Source organism: Dipodomys merriami, unplaced genomic scaffold, assembly GCF_024711535.1.
Source record: "Dipodomys merriami isolate MVZ:Mamm:240054 unplaced genomic scaffold, mDipMer1.0.p SCAF_4, whole genome shotgun sequence".
Lineage (NCBI taxonomy): Eukaryota > Metazoa > Chordata > Mammalia > Rodentia > Heteromyidae > Dipodomys > Dipodomys merriami.
This window is the reverse complement of record NW_027205603.1, coordinates 28,526,393-28,547,662: the sequence shown is the minus strand read 5'-3', so window position 1 is coordinate 28,547,662 and position 21,270 is coordinate 28,526,393. Positions and strand designations below refer to the sequence as shown.

Sequence of the window (21,270 nt, the reverse complement as noted above, 5' to 3'; positions counted from 1 at the left end):
TTTCCCCTTACTATCCCTGCCCTCCCATCATCCCCCTCCCCTCCACCAAAGTTGTAAAGTTTGTTTTCAACATAACTTCTTGTACATCTCATTGTTTCAGTGGGCCCACCTGTATCCCTATTCAAATACTTGTAATTATTTTAAAGAGTAAAATTATATCATTAGGAAATTAGAATCTTCACAATTAAATAAAACAACTTCCTGTCGATCAGATGAGGAAGCTGAGGGCAGGATTGGAGCTGTCTAGAATCTGAATTCTAGGTTGGTAGGTAAAATGCAGAAATAAAATATTCTTATTTGTTTCCCTAGAGACAGTGTCTTTACCATCTCTGCTAGTAATTTTGCTGATTCTTTTAGGACTTGATAGGCATCTAAGACATTGCTTTGCTGGCATAAAGTCTCATCCTAAAATGGCCATCGTGATGTTTATCTATAATCTCAGCACTTGGGAGGTGGAGGAGGAAGACAGAAGATCTAGTACTACTACTTTCATTTTTTTAAATAAAAACTTTATAAATAATGTCAAATCACTTTTTAAAAGTATGCTGATTTATATTTTTAGGAGTTATATATTGGGGGTTTATGTTTTTCTGCACTCCTATTTACATTTATTATTATCTTCTGAGTTTTAAAAAATCTTAGCTAAAAAGCAAAATCAGTTTTAATTTGCATCCTATTAATAATGAATGTAGATGCATGCATTTTAATATTTTTATTCACCATTTACTTGTTTTCTATAAATTGCTTATTCATAGCATTTGTCACTTTTTAAAATGGTCAATTTAATGTGTAGGAACTCTTTTTCCAGATGTCTGTAGTTAATAACAGCTGATACTTATTGAAGCATATACTGGGTCAGAACTGTCCTAATTACTTTAAAGAATTACACATTAAATCATTCTAAAAGCTCCATATAATGGTTATTAAGTCATCAAGGGTTAAGTGATTTGCCAAAATAGCCAAGAAGCAGTACTGAGATTTAAAGTCAGTTTGACTCAAGCACTTGATCATCAGCTAACCTAGGTTTGGTGCTAAGTGTCATAATTGTTGAATTTTTAAAAATGTATTTTTTCTTGTCTTTTCTTTTTTGGTACTGGGGATTGAACCCTGAACATGTACTTTCTAGGCAAGTGCTTTGCCACTGAGCTAACTCCCAGTCTGATTGTTGTTTTGATATATGTAGCCTTCATAATTAACTTACAAAGCCTTTTATGACTTTATTTTCTCCATGAGGAAATTGAGACTTGAGGGAAAGTTCTTCACTTGGTGGAAGGTTCACATTGCAGGGTGCTTTGTCAACTCCAAAACTGCCTTTTTTTGAGTTCCAGTTTTTATTTTAATATGTATATAATGCCTTCTTCTTAATCATTCCAGCATCATCATCCTCTTTTCCTTTTTGATTCATTTTCTTAGGAACTTTAAAGTGTCATTCAGTGGGGAGGGGGGCGGAACATAACAAAGAAAATTCAAAGGTAATTTAAGAAGTCAAAATTTCTTGCTGTTGGAATTTCTCATCTGTTGAAGCATTAAACTCTGTGTCTTTCCAGGCTTTCAAGAACATCAAGGGGGTGATTGAAGGGTGGAGAAGGGATCAGTGTAGTCCTGTGGAGAGGTAGAAAGTGAAATCCAGGTGTGATCTGCTCAGTGCTCACCAAGTGTTAGCTAAGTGTTGCTCTGGACATTAGATTGACACAGAGAGAGAGAGAGAGAGAGAGAGAGAGAGAGAGAGAGAGAGAGAGAGAGAGAGAGAGAGAGAGAGAGAGAGAGATGTTCTGGGGCTTCAACTCAAGGTCTGGGCTCTGTCTCTGATCGTGTGTGTGTGTGTGTGTGTGTGTGTGTGTGTGTGTGTGTGTGTGTGTGTGTGTGTGTGTGTGTGTGTGTGTGTGTGTGTGTGTGTGTGTGTGTGTGTGTGTGTGTGTGTGTGTGTGTGTGTGTGTGTGTGTATGTGATGTTCCGGGGCTTCAACTCAAGGTCTGGGTTCTGTCTCTGATCATTTTTGCTCAAGGCTGGTACTTCATCACTTGAGCCACAGCTTCACTTTCAGCTTTTTCCATGGTTAGAGATAAGAGTCTCATGGACTGCCTTGCTTGGGCTGGCTTCAAACCACAGTCCTCAGATCTCAGCTTTCTGAGTAGCAAGGATTATGGGCATGAGCCACTGATACTTGGCTTAGATTGGCTTTTGATTATTGATTTTTTTTTTTTTTTTTGGTCCGGTCGTGGTGCCTGAACTCTGGGCCTGGGCGCTGTCCCTTAGCTCTTCAGCTCAAGGCTAGCACTCTACCACTTGAGCCACAGCGCCACTTCCGGGTTTTTTCTTTTTGCTTATGTGGTGCTGAGGAATCGAACCCAGGGCCTCAGGCATGCAAGGCAAGCGCTCTACCACTGAGCCACCTTCCCAGCCCTGATTTTTATTTTAAAAAGTTCTATGCTTTTTTGGTATAATTTGGGGAGTGGAAGGGAAAAACAAATTGTTTAAATAGGGATACAGGTTGACCTATTGCAACAATGAGATGTGCAAGACGCTATGTCAAAAAACAAACTTTATAATTTAGGCAGGGGTGGAGGGGATGGGGGGATTGAGGGGAAGGGGGGATTGTAGTTGTGGAGATGGGAGGGAAGGGATGGTAGGGGAAAAATAAAGGAGGAGGCAACAATGTTGATAAGAAATGTACTCATTACCTTGCTCATGTGATTGTAACCCCTCTGTACAGTATTTTCACAATAAAAATCTTGTTTTAAAAAAAAGTTCTATGCTTTTTCATAGAGATTGTTTGGGACATATAGGTATGGCTCAAGTGTTAGAATGCCAGACATGAATGAAATGCCCGGGGAAAGGTCCTAAGTTCAAGCCCCTGTACCAGAGAGTTTCCTCATAAGAATTAGGTAAATGAAATGTTTTCTTATCCCTCTTCCTCAGCATAGTGAATCTGGCATGTGTATTTCCAGCAGTTCTCTCTAGGCAAATTCAATCTTCAGTAGAAGTTGGGTGCCATGATGGGAAACACAAATCAAGCATCTGTGGTACAGTACTGTCTTTGCATCCATGGCTTTTTTTCCTCAACTTCGATCTCTACCACTTGAGCCACAGCGCCACTTCCGGCTTTTTTTTTCTTATGTGGTGCTGAGGAATCGAACCCAGGGTCTCAGGCATGCAAGGCAAGCGCTCTACCACTGAGCCACCTTCCCAGCCCCCGATCTCTCACTGTACTTAGCGTATAGACTAGGTTTATTCAGTGAGATAACAGGTGGAGTACAGAGTTTCCCCTAATAGTAGTGTCTCTCTCTTTCTCTCTCTTCTCTTTTTTCTTTTCTTGTGCCAGTCTTGAAGCTTGAACTCAGGGTCTGGGCGCTGTCCCTAAGCTTCTTTTGTTCTACTAGCTACTTTTGGTAGAGTTAGTGCTCTACCATCTGAGCCATAGCACCACTTCTAGTTTTTTTTCTAAGTAGTTTATTGGAGATAAGAGTTTCACAGACTTTTCTGCCTGGATTGGCTTTGAACCTTGATCCTCACATCTCAGCCACCAGCACCTAGCTGCAGTGTGTCTCTTAAAGTTCCTCTCTCTGTAACTTGAATCTTTGCTATATTAAGGTTGAGCCCAGGCAAAGATCCAGTGCTGTTTTATAAAAGGAAGCATGAATATTAAACTAATATTTAGTAAGCTATAAAAGGTTTTATTTGAACTACAGTCATACTTTCAAATTTTGCTCATAATGCATACATTTGTCATAATTTCTAGACTTCCATTGTCTCCAATTTTGGGTTTCAGATTATTTTAGAAATAGACCAAGGTCATTAGCAGAAGTAATAGCTCTTTTAGACTATCTTGTGTTAAGTTTTGGTTAATACAGTCAGTTATGTGAACATGCAGAGGGCTAAAACTCAAAAGAATGTCTCTAAGACAACCACAAGTTTCATAGATAAGACTGAAGTATTCATAAGGCTGTAGTGCAACCATTGATTGAAATCATCAGTCAGGTGGGGAAAATAATATTTTAAAAAATAATCTCAATTCTCTCCGGTGCCAGTGGCTCATAACTCTAATCCTAACTTCTCAGAAGGCTGAGATCTGAGGATTGTGGTTCAAAGCCAGTCTGGGCAGAAAAGTCTCCCTGAGACTTATCTCCAATTAACTATTCAAAAACTGGAAGTGGAGCTGTTACTCAAAGTGGTAAAGTGATAGCCTTGAGGAAAAGACCTCAGGGCCAGTGCCCAGGCCCTGCATTCAAGCCCTACAAGGACAACAAAATAAATAAAATAAAAAATAAAACTCAATTACTTTATCATTTTAAAAGAGGTTTCACCAATCAGATTGTTTGAGGATTGTTTGTTCATTATTTTTCCCACCTGAAACTTTTGTGTTGAAGTGAGGAAGCTCATTGAGCTGCTATGAGCCAAACAAATCTAACAGCTGTTAATTATTATTTCCTTCCATTTAGCTGGATGAGTTTTATTTTTGAAAATGTCACTTACTTATTCATAGTAGGTGCTGAACTCCACGTCTCTGCAAATGTTATTTCTGTTGGTTCGTTTGATTTGTCAGTCTTTAGTTCCTAAAATAAATTAGAATGTTTTGGGGCTGTGACTGTGACAAACATTGGAAATCATGTTTGTTGTCTAGAATTTTACCTCTGTTGTGAGTTTAGTCAAGAGCCTGCATTTTTTGTCAGATAATAAAGTAAATTATAGTTTTACAGCTGTATGATTTTCATTAGAAAGACTTAAGAATTATAGCAAATTAAAAAAAACACTTTTATCTTTTTTCTTTTACTTTCCTTCTCTTTCATCCTTTCTCCCTGCCTGTCTCCTCGCCTCCCTGCCTGCCTCCCTGCCTGCCTCCCTGCCTGCCTCCCTGCCTGCCTCCCTGCCTGCCTCCCTGCCTGCCTCCCTGCCTGCCTCCCTCCCTCCCTTCCTTCCTTCCTTCCTTCCTTCCTTCCTTCCTTCCTTCCTTCCTTCCTTCCTTCTTCAGTTCTGGTCCTGGGGTTTGAACTCAGGGCCTGGGCAAAAAAAAAAAAGCACCAACCTACCAACAGCCTTATGGATATATGGGCTAATGAGCTAAAACGAGTCTTCTCAGAAGAAGGAGTAAAAATGGGCAATAGGCACATGAAGAAATGCTTAACATCTCTGAATATAAGGAAATGCTAATCAAAACAACATTGAGATTCTACCTCATACAGTTAGAATTGCCTTTAGCAAGAAAACAAAAAAGGGTACCCTAATACACTGTTGGTGGGAACGTAAACTTGTTCATTCACTCTGGAAAGCAGTGTGGAAGTTCCTCAAAAAATGAAATATAGAACTACCCTGTGTTCCAGAAATTCTGCTACTGGGAATTTGTCTAGAGGATTTCAAACCAGGATATAGTAAAGCCACCAACACAACCATGTTCTTTACAGCACTATTCACTATAAAGTATAGAATCAGCCTAGTGCCCTTCAATGGATAAATGGATGGAGAAAATGTGGTATATATACACAGTGACTTACTCATTCATTAGAAAGAATGATATTATTTATAAAGAAATGGAAAGACCTAAAAACAATTACACTGTTAAAGTAAGTTAGACCCAGAGAGACAAGGGATGCATGTTTTGCTTTACATGTGGAAGCTAGATTTATCCTATAAATCTTTAATAAACACATTGGGCAATATGCAGGTGGTTACAAATGTCTTAACTAAATATGGTAGATTCAAGGGAGAACTAAATAGTGTGATTAAATTACAGTAATAGCACAATTTTTTGGAAAGGTAAAGTTCAGAGTTCAACAAAATAAACACCAGCAAGTGGGACTTGAAAGGATTGGATGGGATGGGGTCAAGGGGAGAGGAGTAGATTAATGAAGAGGAGAAGTAATAAGGGAGAATGCAGTTAATAATTGAGTGTATATCCTACAAAATTAGTAATGAGGGAAGGCGTGGGTAGAAGGATGAGTGAAGAGTGACATTGATCAAGATTCATAAACTGCTTTGTTAAATGACAACTCCATCATACTAAAAAAAAAAACAAAACAAAAAAACACCTGCAAAAAAAAAAAAAAAAAAAAAGACATCTCTGATACCTAGCCTGGTACTATGGATTTTGTATCTCACAGTTTAGTAAAAATACTAGTCATCAAGATGATTTCCTTTGCCCAGTGGGTTACATATACATTCACATAGAAATTAAAAATGTAGTCTTTAAAGAGGTAGAGTGCTTGCCTGGAGCTGAAGAGCTGAGGGACAGCATCCAGGCCCAGAGTTCAAGCCCCATGACCGACCCAAAAAAAAATGTAGTCTTTAATTGAATTCCATTATGAGGATAAAACTTTGTCTGTAAAATTGTATAAACCTTTTGAAATTTGAGACTTGTTTTATGACTCATAGTGTATCACAGTGAAGTACTATGTGTACATGAATGTACTATGTGTACTTTGAAAGAATGAGGAATTTGTAGGTGGGAATAGTGTTCTCTAAATGTCAATTAGGTCAGGGTTGTGGATAGTATTATTTAGATCTTCCATGCTCTGATTTTGTCTAGTGGTTTTATCAGCTGCTGAGAATTGCTAAAATCTCTATTGTAGATTTATTTATTTTCCCTTTAATTCTTTCAATTTTTGCTTCATGAATTTATGAATGTTATATTTGTTTGATGAATGGACCCTTGTGTCCATTATGAAATATCCTTATTTCTGATAATATTCTTTGTCTATTTTATCTGAAAGTAATGCTCCAAGCCTATGGTCTTCTGCTTATGGTTTGCATAATAAATCTTTTCCTGGCTTTTTTAGTATCACCTTATGACTTTACCCTTAAAGATTACTTCTTTTAGACAATATCTTGGCTCTTGAACTTTTATCCAATAGTCTCTGTTAAGCTGAGGGTTTAGTTGAGTGGCATTTTAAAGTAATTATTGGGTTGGATTTAGAGCTATTTATGTTTTAGAAATTTTACTGTTTGCTTACCTCATTTTGTTGTTTATTTTTGGATCTTAAATTTTTGCCTTGTCTTGTGTTAACTGAATCCTTTTTAGAACTTTATTTTAATTTTTCCATTGGCTTTTAACTGTCCCCTTTCATAGCTTCCTAATTCTTACAGGTTGTTTCATTGTCACAATATGCACCTTTAGCTTTTCTCATTATATTGAAAGTTAATATTGTACTTACTCAGTTTTATCTAGTCCAACAAATAACAGACTTGTGCCACCATTTATATATAAATAAAGTTTTATTATTTTACTTATTTTGCTTTGTATTGGTTTTTAAAAAAATTTTATTGTAAAGGTGATATATAGAGGGGTTACAGTTATGTAAATAAGGTAATGAATACTGTTTTTTTTTTGGTTTGTTTTTGGGTCCGGTTGTGGGGCCTGAACTCTGGGCCTGGGCGCTGTCCCTCAGCTCTTCAGCTCAAGGCTAGTACTTTACCACTTGAGCCAACAGCGCCACTTCCAGCTTTTTCTTTTTGCTTATGCGGTGCTGAGGAATCGAACCCAAAGCCTCAGGCATGCAAGGCAAGTGCTCTACCACTGAGCCACTTTCCTAGCCCAATACATTTCTTTTTTAAAGTGTTACCTCCTGCCTCATTTTTTCCCATTCCCCCTGATCCCTGGACTCTCCTCCCCTCCAAGTTGTAAAGTTCATTTCCAACAGTGTCTAGGGTGTATCACTGTTGCATTGGGTCACCCTTTGTCGAACCATTTCTGTGATTCCTCTTCCCTTCCCCAAATCAAATAAACTTATATATAAGACAGTGAGTACAGAAATCAAAAACAGTGTCAACAGGGAATAAACCAAAGGAACAAAAAAAAAAAGAGGAAAAATAACTGAAAACAGTACACTAAAAAAAAATCATTTCCATTTCTTGGAGTTCGTTTTGATTAGCATCATTTTCTGTGGTCATTTGCACATAGGTATTGAGCCATTCTGATCCTCTGCTAAGAATATCCTAGACATTTTAGTTATTACAGAGCTTTTAAAAAAATTTGTTTCTGCATTTTTTGTGGCTTATTTTGCATGCTAACAACAGACAGTGTGCTAGATGACAAACCCTAAAATGCTTATTTTTTGGCTTTTTTACTGAAAATGGTTGCTTTCCCAAGCTTGAGCAGCTGTATGTGCTTTTGACTGATCCTAGTTTAGTTCTCATATAAAGATAAGTTCCGGGTTGATAGATTTATTTATTTATTTATTTATTCATTTAGCACTTTAAAGACAGTGTTTTGACTTGCCTGCATTGCTTTGGATGAGGGGGTCACCCTTCTGTATTTATACTACTTTTCTCTCTCTCTATACTAGGGATTAAGTTTAGGGTCTTGTGCTTGTTAAACAGACGTTCTATGTTTGAGCCTTTTTTTGCTGGGATTGTTTTCAAGGTGTGGCCCTGTTCAAAGGCTGTGGTTCTCCTACCTGTGCTTCCCTGTGTCTCTGGGAGTTAAGTTGCATGCCGCTGCTCCCAACCCTTGTGCTTCTCCTGTAGCTGTAGATGTTATCTTGTGGTCACACACTACTATGCCTAGCTGTTGGTGTGGCTGACTAACTGCTCTCTCCCTCTTCAACTGAACGGAACATTGTGTTTTGGTTGGTGGTTCAGGTTGTAGTTCAGATCTTTTCTCTTTGGCTGAAATGCTCTGAATCTGTTCTGTGCCTGAATGTCTTAAGGGGTTGGTTCCATGTTATCAGACAGGATTTGAGTCCTTTTCCTGACTTGTTTTCTTCTCTTCAACATTCATTGTCCAGGTTCACTATTGTTCTTTTCCAGCACCCCAAACTTACCATTTGGCTTTTTTTTTGCAGAGGAGGGGGTTCTGTTATTAGGCCCGATGGGACAAGTGTATTTAATCTCAAACTAAAACCTTTAGTGACAGAGGCTTGCTTATGTTGCTCCTTGACCTTCCAACTGCCAGTGAGTGTACTCCAAATCAGAGTTCTACTTACTTTCCTGCTGGTAATTGCTTTTTCAGCATGTCATGGTTTTATAGTTGTTTCTTCAGGAGAGAGGTTCATCCAGTAGCTTCATATCTGAGTTGAAGTTCATGTTTTTAGTTTTGAAGCAGTTCTAAATGCAAATTAATTGAGCTATGTTGTTGTTACTTTTTACTTATAATAAAAAGTAATTCATGATATTATAGGTAAAATCACTAGAAGCAATGTTAGTAAGTTTACAAATATCTTATTGAATTTAAACTCTGAGCCAGACTCTGAGCCAAACAATAATATAAAGAAAATGAGAAAATGAGACATTAGTTTTCAAGTATTTGAAATTTTGTGGAAACATAAGGGAAAGAGTGGGCACTGACTTAGTGCTAAGTAAATATTTTTCTGTATTTATTTAGCATAATTATTACTGGTATAACTTTCTTACAAAAATAAAATTCAGATTTTAGTACCTTTTATTTTGAGTTGTTGCTATGTGAATATGTGTGTGTATGTGCTTTTGTGTGTGTGTGTGTGTGTGTGTGTGTGTGTGTGTGTGTGTGTGTGTGTGTGTGTTGGGAGGGCAGGAAGTTCATGGGTCTTTTCTTTTTTTTTTTTTGGATCAGATGGTGAAACTGGGTTTCTTGAGATTGTGGCTATGTCTTGGTTATTCTTGTTTCCAGAATTTAGCTTGCACCTTGTCCAGAAATAATGGTTACAAAGAACAGTTGATCTTCATAAATGTGTAGGTTCCTTTGGTGTTTTCCTAAATGCTTTTAAGAAATAGAACAGCGTAGAAGAAATGTAGAATTTGACTGTATTCTTGTGTAAAAAAGAAAACTTTTAAAGTTTTTCTTTGTGCCTTGTCCCCTTAGAGTTGATTGTGGGGAAGGTGGCTTGTTAAACTTGAGAGATACTTGAATGAACAATCTTTTTTTTTTTTTTTTTTTGTGATACTGAAATTTGAGCTCAGGGCTTCACACTTGCTAGGCAGATGCTCTGCTGTTGAGTCAGACATCTAGCAAGAATAAATAGCATTTTTAGGATCCTGTGTTCTCTAGGAGAGCAACAAATGAAAAATTCAATGTGGTGTGCTGAGAAGCAAGATCATGGTCAAGAATTGTGATGGGGATTTAGTGTTACTTCCCTTGTGTGTGTGCGCTATTGAAGTTTTGTACTCAGGGATTTATGGCTGCACTTGACCTATGCCTCTAGCCCTTTTTTGTTTTAGTTATTTTATTTTTTAGATACTACCTTGTGTTTTATTGCCCAGGAAAGGATTGTTGCAGGAAACAGGGACTATGGGTAAAGTCATTCACTTAAAAGTGATAGTTAAATCTGACACCTAGAAGGAGGATATGGAAGGAAGTACAGAAATCTGCAAATATCACATGACAAATTATATTAGGTTTTCATTGTCTCTTTGTGTAACCCAGAACTTTTTAGAAAAATCAACAGAAAGAGAAACTCGCCAAGAATATGCTCTGGCTATGATTCAGTGCAAAGTTCTCAAACAGTTGGAGAATCTGGAACAACAGAAATATGATGATGAAGATATCAGTGAAGATATCAAATTTCTTTTGGACAAACTTGGTGAGAGTGTCCAGGACCTTAGGTGTGTTATATTCTTATTTTTAAAGTTTCCTTATACTGGATTTGTTTGACTTAAATAGTGTTTCGTTTACATTTGGTTTTAAGAGTAATGGGGAGGAGAGTCCTCACTAAGTTACCAAGGCAGATCTCAACTTCATGTGTTCAATATAGATCCTCTCACTTCAGCTTCCTTAATAGCTGAGACTACAGATGACCCACTGATTTACATAGCTTTAAATGTTATTTTTCTGTAAAGGTGATGTACTTCTGTATTACAACTATGTAAGTCAGATGAAGAATACATTTTTGAAGAGTATTATCTCTTACCTTGTTCTCTTCCAGTTTTTCCTTTCTGTCTCTATTTTCATTTTCAACAGTGTCTAGTGAGTATCACTGCTACATTTATTTACATTTGTCCCACCATTTTTCTGCCCCCCTTTACCCTCCCAAAGGTGCACAAACAAACAAGACAAAAGGAAAAAAAAAACAAAGCAAAACAGCAACAACAACAACAAACCCCTCTTGTTTCCATTTCTTGGAGTTCATTTTGATAAATACTGTTTCACATGATCAGATGCACATAGGCTTTGTGCCTTTATGTTTTTCCCTTAAGAATGTCCTCCTTTGGTGTCACTGTATGTGTAGATGCCTACAATCCTGTATAATTTATCATGTCCCAGTATTTGTTTTTTTCTTTTACCATGAGTATGTTTACTTGTAGATTTATAGGTACATTCTAGTTACCACAAATGAGGGAAACTCTGCAACTTATGTTTCTTTCGGTCTGGCTTACTTTGTTTAATATAATTTTTTCCAAGTCTTATCATTACCTTACAAATTGCATAGGTTTTCTACAAAACTATTGAAGGGGCTGAGAATATTTAAAGGGATGATACCGATCAACATGCATTGTACTTGTAAACTTCTTTGTTATGTTAAATGACACCTCCTTTGTACAATTATTAAAGATAATAACACATTTAAAAAAAGAAAATTGGATTGGTTGTCAACTATGAAAATTGAGAGATTTCCCTAAATATCTTCTGTTACATCATTGTTACATGGTAAGGTGGGTTAGAGCCTTCTGTCTTGTGGAGATTCCATAATTTTATTTTCACTAAGATAATAGATTGATGGTTACAGCTGGTTTACCTATTTTGGTTATTATAAGGCTTAGGATATGAATGTTAAAAATTCTAGTAGGCGAAAAATGAGGGAAGGGGTAACAAGTTTGACAAGAAATGTACTACTTATGTGTAACTGTGACCCCTCTATATATCACCTTGACAATAAAAAAAGAAAAAAAAGGAAACAAAAACATCAAAGATGAAACAAAACAAATTCTAGTTAACTTCTCATACAAACTGGCCCACATTAAAGTAAGAAATTGTTTAGTCAGGAACTCTGATCAACTTACCTAGTATGTCCTAGTTACACAGAATTACCAATGAACATTTAATGGACCAAATGGTCACTTAGATATTTTATTTTGCTTTTTAGTTTTGGAGTAGCTTTCAGATTCTTATGAACTTGAACTTTTTCAAAAACATTTTATAGTTCCTTTGATGAATACAGTTCAGAACTTAAATCTGGAAGGTTGGAATGGAGTCCTGTGCACAAATCTGAGAAATTTTGGAGAGAGAATGCTGTGAGGTTAAATGAGAAGAACTATGAACTCCTGAAGTAAGTTGTTATTCTACCTTGTGCTCTGAAAACCTGTGTTTTCAACTCATTAGCCTTTTTTTTTTTTTTATGATTCTCTACATTTTAGATGTTGTGTGGTTTTAACATATTTTCTTGCTGAAAAAATGTGATTGAATGGCCTTTTTGTGCTTTTGTCATTTATACAGATTTTCTTGGAAATGTGCTTGTTCTGTATTTTGAATTTGAAACTTTTGGTCATATATTCATTTGTTACTCTTTTGTCTCACTCTGTCTTATGCCATTTCACTTTTTAATGGTGCCTTGAGCACAAGCTTTCAGTTTTAATGTGATTCAATTTATTTATCTTTTCCTGCATGGCTAGTGCTTTTCTGTCTCTTGGTTAAGAAGTTTTAGCTCTCTATGGGCACAATGATTTCTTTCTGTTATCTTGTAAAAACTTGTTTAGCCTCTTCTCCAGTTAATCTGGAGCTGATTTGGGGTAAAGCATGAAATAGAAGTCAGGATTCACTTCTTTCTTGCCTGATAAATGAATGAACAAGCATCCTATTGTTGAAAGAAGCATTTTATCCCATGATCTATAGACCTTTTTTTTTTTATCGTAAGTGGCTGAATATCTGTATTTGTATGAATCTGCCTGCTATATAAATCTTGTATTTGTGCATTTGGGGGCTGTTTTCTTAGTCTTACCATAATGTATTTATGGTTTAGTAGTATTCATCATTACTTGATTACTTTTTTATGGTTACATAGTCCATTGTGTGAATAGACTACTTTTATTTTGTTTTTGATTAAAATCTAATATTTAAATTAACCTCAAGAATGTTTTAAAAATAATATGTATATTTCTATTGTTACTGTAAAGATATGATGTTCAGAGAGGTTACAATTACATAAGTCATGTAATGAGTACATTTCTTTTTGAACAGTGTCAGTTCTTCCCTCACTCTCTTCCAGTTCATTTTTAATGTATGTCTAGTGAGTATCACTGCTGCATTTGTTCACCCTCTGTGCTCTCCCTTACCCTCTCAAAGACAGGCAAAGAAAGGCAAAGAAAACAAAAACAGCAACAAAGAAACCCTTTTGTTCTAAAGAATGTTTTTAAGCTTCAACTGTTTTTTCTTGGTTCTTTCATTTGTTTTAAATTGCTCTTGTTTGTATTTTTGGAGCATTTTGTCTTCATTGACCACTTAGAACCGTTTTCAGACTCTATAATTGTTTGGCTTGATATGGCCTGTTTTTGAACAAGGTCTTGAGATGTCAGATATATGTTAACAAGAATTCTACCTGCCAAGGATAGAATATTGACATCTTTCAAACCAAAGTATACATTTTGTTTATATTCTTACGTCTTTCTTCCTTCTGAGACAGTGATTTTTTTTTATGAGCAATTTTATTTGTAATCATGTCATTACTTAAATCCTTCCTCTGATCGCTGGCAAAATGTGAGAAAGACATCCTCATGTACCTACTTTAGTGTAACCTCAGATAAACTAAAGCTACATTTATGTTTAGATGTTTGGATTATTTCTATCTTTTGATTATTATATAATGCTACCAGTAATACTATAAAGCTAATATTTGGACATTTTTATTTCTCTTATTTGAGTAGATAATCTAGGAATATAACTGGTCGACTGTTTTTCAAAGTGGCTGCACAATTTTATATTCACAGAAAAAAAGAGTACTAAGGACCAAATGTTCTTATTCATCTCCTTAACTTCTATCAGCACACAATTTCTAGATGTTAAAATCTCTTATTTCTCCTGCTTTTAGTTAATTTGTGCCAGCAAAAACCAGTCTAAATATATGCTACAAATACATCTTCAATTGATTAAAAGTGGGTTGTTTCTAGGGTAAGAATTATAGCAGTAACATTTAGTAGAATGGATGTTTTTTTGATATTCTGCATATCCATGAACATGGGAAGTCTTTCCTGCTGTCTTCTTCAATTTCTTTAAAGTTGTTAATTTTTTTTGTGGAGGATCTTCATCTCTTTGGTCAGGTTTATTCTGGTGATTAAAATTTTTTTATTTTTATTAAGTAGTTTTACAAAGGAGTTTCAATCCAGAAATCAGGTTATAAGTTATTTTTTGCAATAGCATTTGCATTGTATATAGAATTTTAATATATTCCTTATATTCAATGTTTTGGTATGTTCTTTTTACTTAATATGGCTTAGAGTCACTTAGAATAACTTAACCATTTTTAAAGATAGTATTTATGTAGAAATGTGAAAATATTTCTCTAGGGAATATTCCTAGAGAAAGAATTGCTGGGGTAAAGGAGCTGTCTATTTTATAGTATATTAGGAATAGGGCTAGAAACATGTTGAAAGTGTAGAAGGCTTACCTACGATGTGTGACTCTCTAGATTAAACCCTAGTCCTGAAAAAAAAAAAAAGTTAAAGAAAAGTAAAATAAATCAAGGACTGTTAAAATTGTTTTTTCCAATGGCATCATTAACATTTATTGTTTTCACCAAGTATTTTCTTAGCTTCTACTATGATTAATACTTTTCTATGTTTTGCAGAATTAATTGAAAATAGAATACAGTCCTTATAATCACTAATCTTACATTGTATTTGAGAAAGAAAGACTAAACATATGGTCAGGGAATAAAGAATGTAAATGGCAAGTGTTGATTAGTATTATGAAGAGAACTGAAGTAGAAAAAGAGAATGATGGGTCTTAGGGTGATAGGACTCTTAGATGAGAAAAGATATTTGAGCTGAGAAGTACATTTGTGCTCTCAGTGTTCTACTAGGTTGAATCTGTAAGGTTTTATGTATCATTTTAATTGAGTAGGTCTTTCTGGTATATTATAATGTAGTAGGTTTTACTTATTAATCTTTTATCTAGCTCTCAAACATTACTCACTCTGATTATCACTGTTCTCCTTTGCTTGTAGAACGAATTGAGAAATTTTCCACGTATTTTTGGGCTTTTGAGCAGTATATCATAATTTAAACATTCCAAGAATAATATTCAAGAAATTACCAAATTCTTGAATGGGAAAGCAGTCTTTTTTAAGCTCACTGGATTCTTAGCACTGTGCCTTACCACTTTACTCCCAAGGACATGTACACTCCCAGAGAGAAACACTGCCCTTCTGGCAGTATTGACGAGGGCAGTTAGACCTTGACAGAGTAAGGCCTTTTCTGCTATTGGTCCCTTGGCTTCTGTTCTCAGAAGTATCTATCAGATGCCAATGGAAAATTCCCTCTCTGTGGTTGTTCTATGAAGAGTTATTAGGAGAAAGTCTAGATGGTGATTTGGATTTCTGTCTCCTAAGAAACATGCGCTTGCCATAATGGATTTAATCTTAGTTGTAAAGCATATGTACTGGCCTTTTGTTAGAATTGGGGAAACGCAATGGTAGGTGTGTGCACTAGTGCTCCATCTACTGTCTTGAATGTGGGGTCCTGAAAAGATTTTGCCCTAGTACTAACAGGTACTATGGTTTACATTACTGTAATTACCAAAGATCTACTTATAGTTTTATATTAAAATAAATTATTTATATTCTAGTTTCATTCTAAGCAGAAAAAGAGGAGTAGTTCATGATGTTTGGGGAGTTTTGTGTTGTATTGGTTTTGAATCTGGAGGCGACTTGTTACATATACATATACATACATATATATATATATATAGGTTTGAAAATGACTAACTTGGTGTAATTGTGAAAGATGATTATCTTTATAAACATCTACTTTGAAGATGTCAATATTATGCCTATGCTCTATTGTGTTATTTAGAAATCATAGAATTTGATGTCTCTGTATTAAATTTTTTTCAGAATCTTGACAAAGCTTTTGGAGGTATCAGATGATCCACAAGTCTTAGCTGTTGCTGCTCATGATGTTGGGGAGTATGTGCGGCATTATCCCCGGGGCAAGCGGTAAGGGAAACCACAAAGTACCCAGTTTCTTTAAATTGTCAACATAGAATTCTACTAATGTACTTACGTACATAGTAGAGAAACTCAGCTAGTAAATTAAATCAAGATTACTACAAAAGTATTATATACCTTCTCCTACTGAAAACAAGTATGCTTTACATGGTCTATTTAGTACCATGTTATTTGCATATCTATGTCTAATTTTTCTTAATCTTGCTGTTTAAAATGCCATCTTGATGTAGTACTGAAGTGCTATGCAGCTTTCCAAATCCAAGAGTCTGTGACATGCCTAAGGAGAAAAATGTGTGTGTCAAAATGTGTGTGTCAGATAAGCATCTTCCCAGCTGGAAGGAATATAGTACAGGACAAGCCAGAAGAACACCATGTGACCCTATTCCTTGAAGCTATTATAAAGGCTCCAAAGGCCTGTTTAAGGATTTCATATCCCTTTATTAAGAGCAGTGGGTGCTACTGGGTTGTTTTAAACAGGGAAAATGTTATTTAGAATTTTGTGAAAATTATTTTGGCAACAGCAAGGAGTGTATGTTGAGTAGGAATAGCTCTTATAACATCAGCATTTTGGTCAAATAAACTGCTCTGGGCTTACTGTACTGCAGGACCTGGATGTTGTGGCCGTTGATTTTCACAGCAACTGTATGGGAGCTTTTCTTTTTTCTCCATATTTGGTAGGGTGAAATTTACTAGTTAAATGATTTTCTACTCTTCAACTATCTGAATAAATAGCTGATTTATGAGAACATTTCAGAGCATTGGTCTTATGTTACTATGAATATGAGATAATCTTTAGTACTGATTTTAAGTAAACCAGAAGTATTTGCAAATACTGAAGTTTAACTTCATATTTAACCACCTAAAAACTGTAGTCTAGAATGTTCTAGTCCGTGAAGTATCCAGGTAGATGGCATTTTCTTAGAATAAGAAATGAGGATATGAGTTGGATTTGTCATTAGGAATTAAAAAAAGAAAACATGAATCCTTGAAGTCTGTGATGTAAGTAGATACATACTGGTTTCTTCAGTCAATTGTAACTTTTCTTTAAAAATAATTTGGGTGTTTGAATGTTGTACTTGTGATGAACATGAGTTGAAAAATAATTGTGAAGCAGGTGGCTCATGCCTATAATCCTAGCTGATCAAGAGGCTGAGATCGGAGATCGTGGTTTTAAGCCAGCCTGGGAAGGAAAGGCTGTGAGACTCTGATGGTAGAGCACTAGTCATGAGCAAAATTTCTCAGGGACAGCACCCATGTCCTGAGTTCAAGCCTCAGGATATGTGCCAGTGGCTCATGCTTGTAATCCTAGCTACTCAGGAGGCTGGGATCTGAGGATCATGGCTCAAAGCCAGCTCGGGCAGGAAAGTCCGTGAGACTCTTATCTCCAATAAACCACTAGACAACTGGAAGTGGCACTGTGGCTCAAGTGGTAGAGTGCTTGCCTTTAGCTGAAGAGTTCAGGGACAGCGCCCAAGCCCAGAGTTCAAGCCCCACGACCGATCGACCGACACACACACACACACACACACACACACACACACACACACACACACACACACACACACACACACACCCTCACACACACACACTCACACTCACACTCACACTCACACACACACAAGTAATTGTAGCATCTTCACCAACTCTTTTCTGTTCTGCAGTGTTATTGAGCAACTGGGTGGGAAGCAGCTGGTAATGAACCACATGCACCATGAAGACCAGCAGGTCCGATACAATGCCCTACTGGCTGTGCAGAAGCTCATGGTGCACAACTGGTATGTCTTTATGTCTTGCTTATTCCTATACCATGATTTGCAGGCTCTGATTTGTCCATGCTAAAAGTTTTTATGTAAATGCTCTTATAAGTAATTGCTTTAAAATCAGTTATTTCAGTTAAAGTTCTGGTAATGTATTTTACAAAAATAGTGACATGATAATTCTAAATGGGCTGACTTTACTAGGGGGTCTTAAGTAAGGTATCACATTCAAAGTACTAATATTGAAAACAACTACAGAAGTAATTAAATGAGCCCTTGAGACAAAAGTGAACTAGTGTTTCGTGTTGAATGGAATATGATTGTACTATTAATTCCTCTACGATTTTGCAAAACTTACTATGCAGTGTATGGTTAACCTGAATGAATTTTATCAGTTCACATAAAAATGTTCCAAACTAACTTGGATTCTACTTGTTTACTTCATTCATTATAGCATTTTGCTTCAGAAGTAGCCAGATCATGCTTTTCTCCCTTCTGTTTAGTTTTAAAATCTAGATTATTGATCTTTTTGTATCTCCTTAAAATAAAGAGTAGCTTTAGTCATAATGGTGGGACCTTTGTGTACTAGACAGATTGAATGAAGATTCCCTTTGGGATAGCTGTTTTTAGTTGTACGTTAGCAGTTCAACACTCCTCTGAACAGAGCACATGTTCCTATATTCCCTGCCTACTGATGGGTTCTTTCATTTTGGACTTCCTTTGTTGATGTGCTAGTCCTGGGGCTTGAACTCAGGGCCTAGGTACTGTCTCTGGGCTGTTTTGCTCAAGGCTAGCACTCTACCAAATGAGCCACAGCTCTACTTCTGGCTTTTTTGGTAGCTAATTGGAGATAACAGTCTCACAGACTTTCCTGCCTGCACTGCCTTCAAAAGCCTTCTACTCAGCTAGGATTACAGGGGTGAGTCACTGTTGCCTGGCTTGGATTATTTTTGTTAAGGCATAAGGAACAAATGTATATTGCTTCTAACTGACAAAAATACTACCAAAGGAAAGAATTAATGGTGCATTAAAATAAGGACATGTGGAATTGCTGTCAAATACATTGCAGTGAACTAGAAATGTTGTCTGGAGCTCATGTACAGACTTGGCCACGACACTGCCAGTGTTTTCTCATAAACACTGAAATTTATGCATTTTGTAACAATGGCTTTTTGAGCATCTTCATTGTATCCTGTATTTTAAGGGTCAGGCTAAAGATAAAATGGAAGAGAGTACAACTTTGCATAAAACAATTGAAAAAGGCTTCCCTGAATAGGACAAAACTGTTAGGCTGAGGTGATAATAGATAAGCAGTATGACCGCTCAATTATTGAGATAATTAGCATTTGAGGTGTAGTGAATAAGACGAAAAAAGGCAAAGCAGGAATGAGCCTGGCTTGTTGAAAGCAATTCATGGTGACACATTTGTTTGTGATACTTAATGGGAATATGACGCATGGTATGTAGAAACCACGGATGCTAGTGAACATTCTACTATTCATACATATTCATATTCATACATATTCATATTCATATGAAAGAACTGTGCCTGTACTGAAGTTGGAAACTAATTTGAAGGGACAGTTCCAGCATCTGCATAGAGAAATACAGTTAGGAGGGCTAGTGTCTCCAGTGGTCTTGTTGACTAACATTTGACTCTTACAAGATGGATTGAAAGCCATTGAAAGGTTTTTAAGTGGTGAAAAGACAAAACTTGATTTGTGTTTTAAAAATATCACTATGGCTACTTTATAGAGAATATATTTCATAGGTAACACTGAAATCAGGAAGACTGCTTTATCTCTCTTGGGTAAAGATTGTTGTTGGCTTACTTTTGGCATTAAAAGTTGAGAAAAGAAGTTGATGAACTTGGGAAGCCTTCAGAGTTCTTGTGAACAGCACTTTGTGAGCTGAAAACATTTTATATTTTCCTATGTTTTGTGTAAGAAGAAAAAGCACAGGGTACTCCGAAATGATATTTTACCTGATTAGTTGGAGGATAAGACTTCACTCGTAAAAACTAAATACACCACTAGATTCTCTTTGAGATAGATTTTTTTTTTTACAAAAATCAATATCTTGTGACTATTTTTATATATCTTTTATACAACTATTTAAAAAATGTTGGCATTTAATACATCTGGAGTCTGTTGTGACAAGTGAGCTTATATTTGCAAAACTTTTTTCTTCCTGAATGAAGTTTCTGTGAAAGGCCCCATTTAATTTTTCCTTAATTTTTTTGTTGAAATTAAGGATTCTGAAATGTAATTTTACCTTCTTTTTAAAATAAATTTATTGTCAAGGTGATGTACAGAGGGGTAATAGTTACATAAGTAAAGTAGTGACTGCATTTCTTGTCTAACTTGTTACCTCTTCCCTCATTTTTCTCCCTCTTTTGCTCTCCCAATCCCCCCCTTCCAAGTTGTACAGATCATTTCCAACATGTTGTATAGGTTCTCCCTTTGTCCTTTGTCTCCTCATATTGTTGTTCACCTTCCCTTCCCTAGTTCAGATAAACATATATACAATACTCAGGGTACCAAAATTGAACTCAGTGGGCTGGGAAGGTGGCTCAGTGGTAGAGTGCTTGCCTTGCATGCCTGAGGCCCTGGGTTCGATTCCTTAGCACCACATAAGCAAAAAGAAAAAAGCCGGAAGTGGCGCTGTGGCTCAAGTGGTAGAGCGCTGGCCTTGAGCTGAAGAGCTAGGGGCAGCGCCCAGGCCCAGAGTTCAGGCCCCACGACTGGAACCCCCAAAATAAAACCAAACAAAATTGAACTCAGTGACAACAGGGGATAAACTATAGGGAGGAAAACACAAAAGAAATCATATAGTACATTGAGAACAACAACAATAAAGAAAAACCTCTTGTGTCCATGTCTTAGAGTTCATTTTGCTTAGCATTATCTTACATGGTCATATGTACATAGCTTTTGACCTTTTCTGCTTGTCTGGTAAGATTATTTTAGACGTATACTAGTTATTGGAAATAAGGGAAACCATGAAACTTACGTTTCTTTGGGTGTGGCTTGCCTCACTTAATATAATTTTTTCCAAGTCTCCATTTCCTAACAAATGGGGTGGTGTCATTCTTTCTGATGGAAACATAGATTCCATTGTGTGTGTGTGTGTGTGTGTGTGTGTGTGTGTATATGTGTGTGTGTGTGTGTATACATATATATATGTATACACACACACACACACACACACACCATATTTTCTTGATCCATTCATCTCCTGAGGGGCATCTGGGCTGGTTCCATATCCATTTTAATAGCTCTTTTTCTTAGAGTCTGTTGATGGGTTTAGCAGGGTTTTTTTTTGTTTTTGTTTTTGTTTTTGTCAGTCATGGGGCTTGAACTCAAGACCTGGGAGCTGTCCCTGAGCTCTTTTGCTCAAGGCTAGCATTCTACCACAGAGACATAGCTCCACTTGAAGTTTTTTTTGTGATT

General features: G+C 36.4%; 1 protein-coding gene and 1 long non-coding RNA gene across 6 annotated transcripts in view; one reads left to right on the top strand and one right to left on the bottom strand.

The window, feature by feature from the left end:
* Atp6v1h (ATPase H+ transporting V1 subunit H) overlaps nt 1-21,270 on the top strand; it is a 96,853-nt gene that overhangs the window by 58,122 nt on the left and 17,461 nt on the right. For all 5 annotated transcript variants that reach the window (XM_069990714.1, XM_069990715.1, XM_069990713.1 and 2 more), the window contains 4 exons: nt 10,331-10,509; nt 12,045-12,170; nt 15,948-16,049; nt 17,723-17,836. In XM_069990714.1, coding sequence (XP_069846815.1) covers nt 10,331-10,509; nt 12,045-12,170; nt 15,948-16,049; nt 17,723-17,836 — 521 coding nt within the window. The remainder of the gene's footprint in view (nt 1-10,330; nt 10,510-12,044; nt 12,171-15,947; nt 16,050-17,722; nt 17,837-21,270) is intronic.
* LOC138805721 (uncharacterized) lies at nt 1,301-8,523 on the bottom strand. The gene is made up of 3 exons (XR_011365626.1): nt 8,388-8,523; nt 4,474-4,553; nt 1,301-1,602 (listed from the first exon to the last, which is right to left on the bottom strand). It is a non-coding gene; the product is annotated as an uncharacterized lncRNA (long non-coding RNA).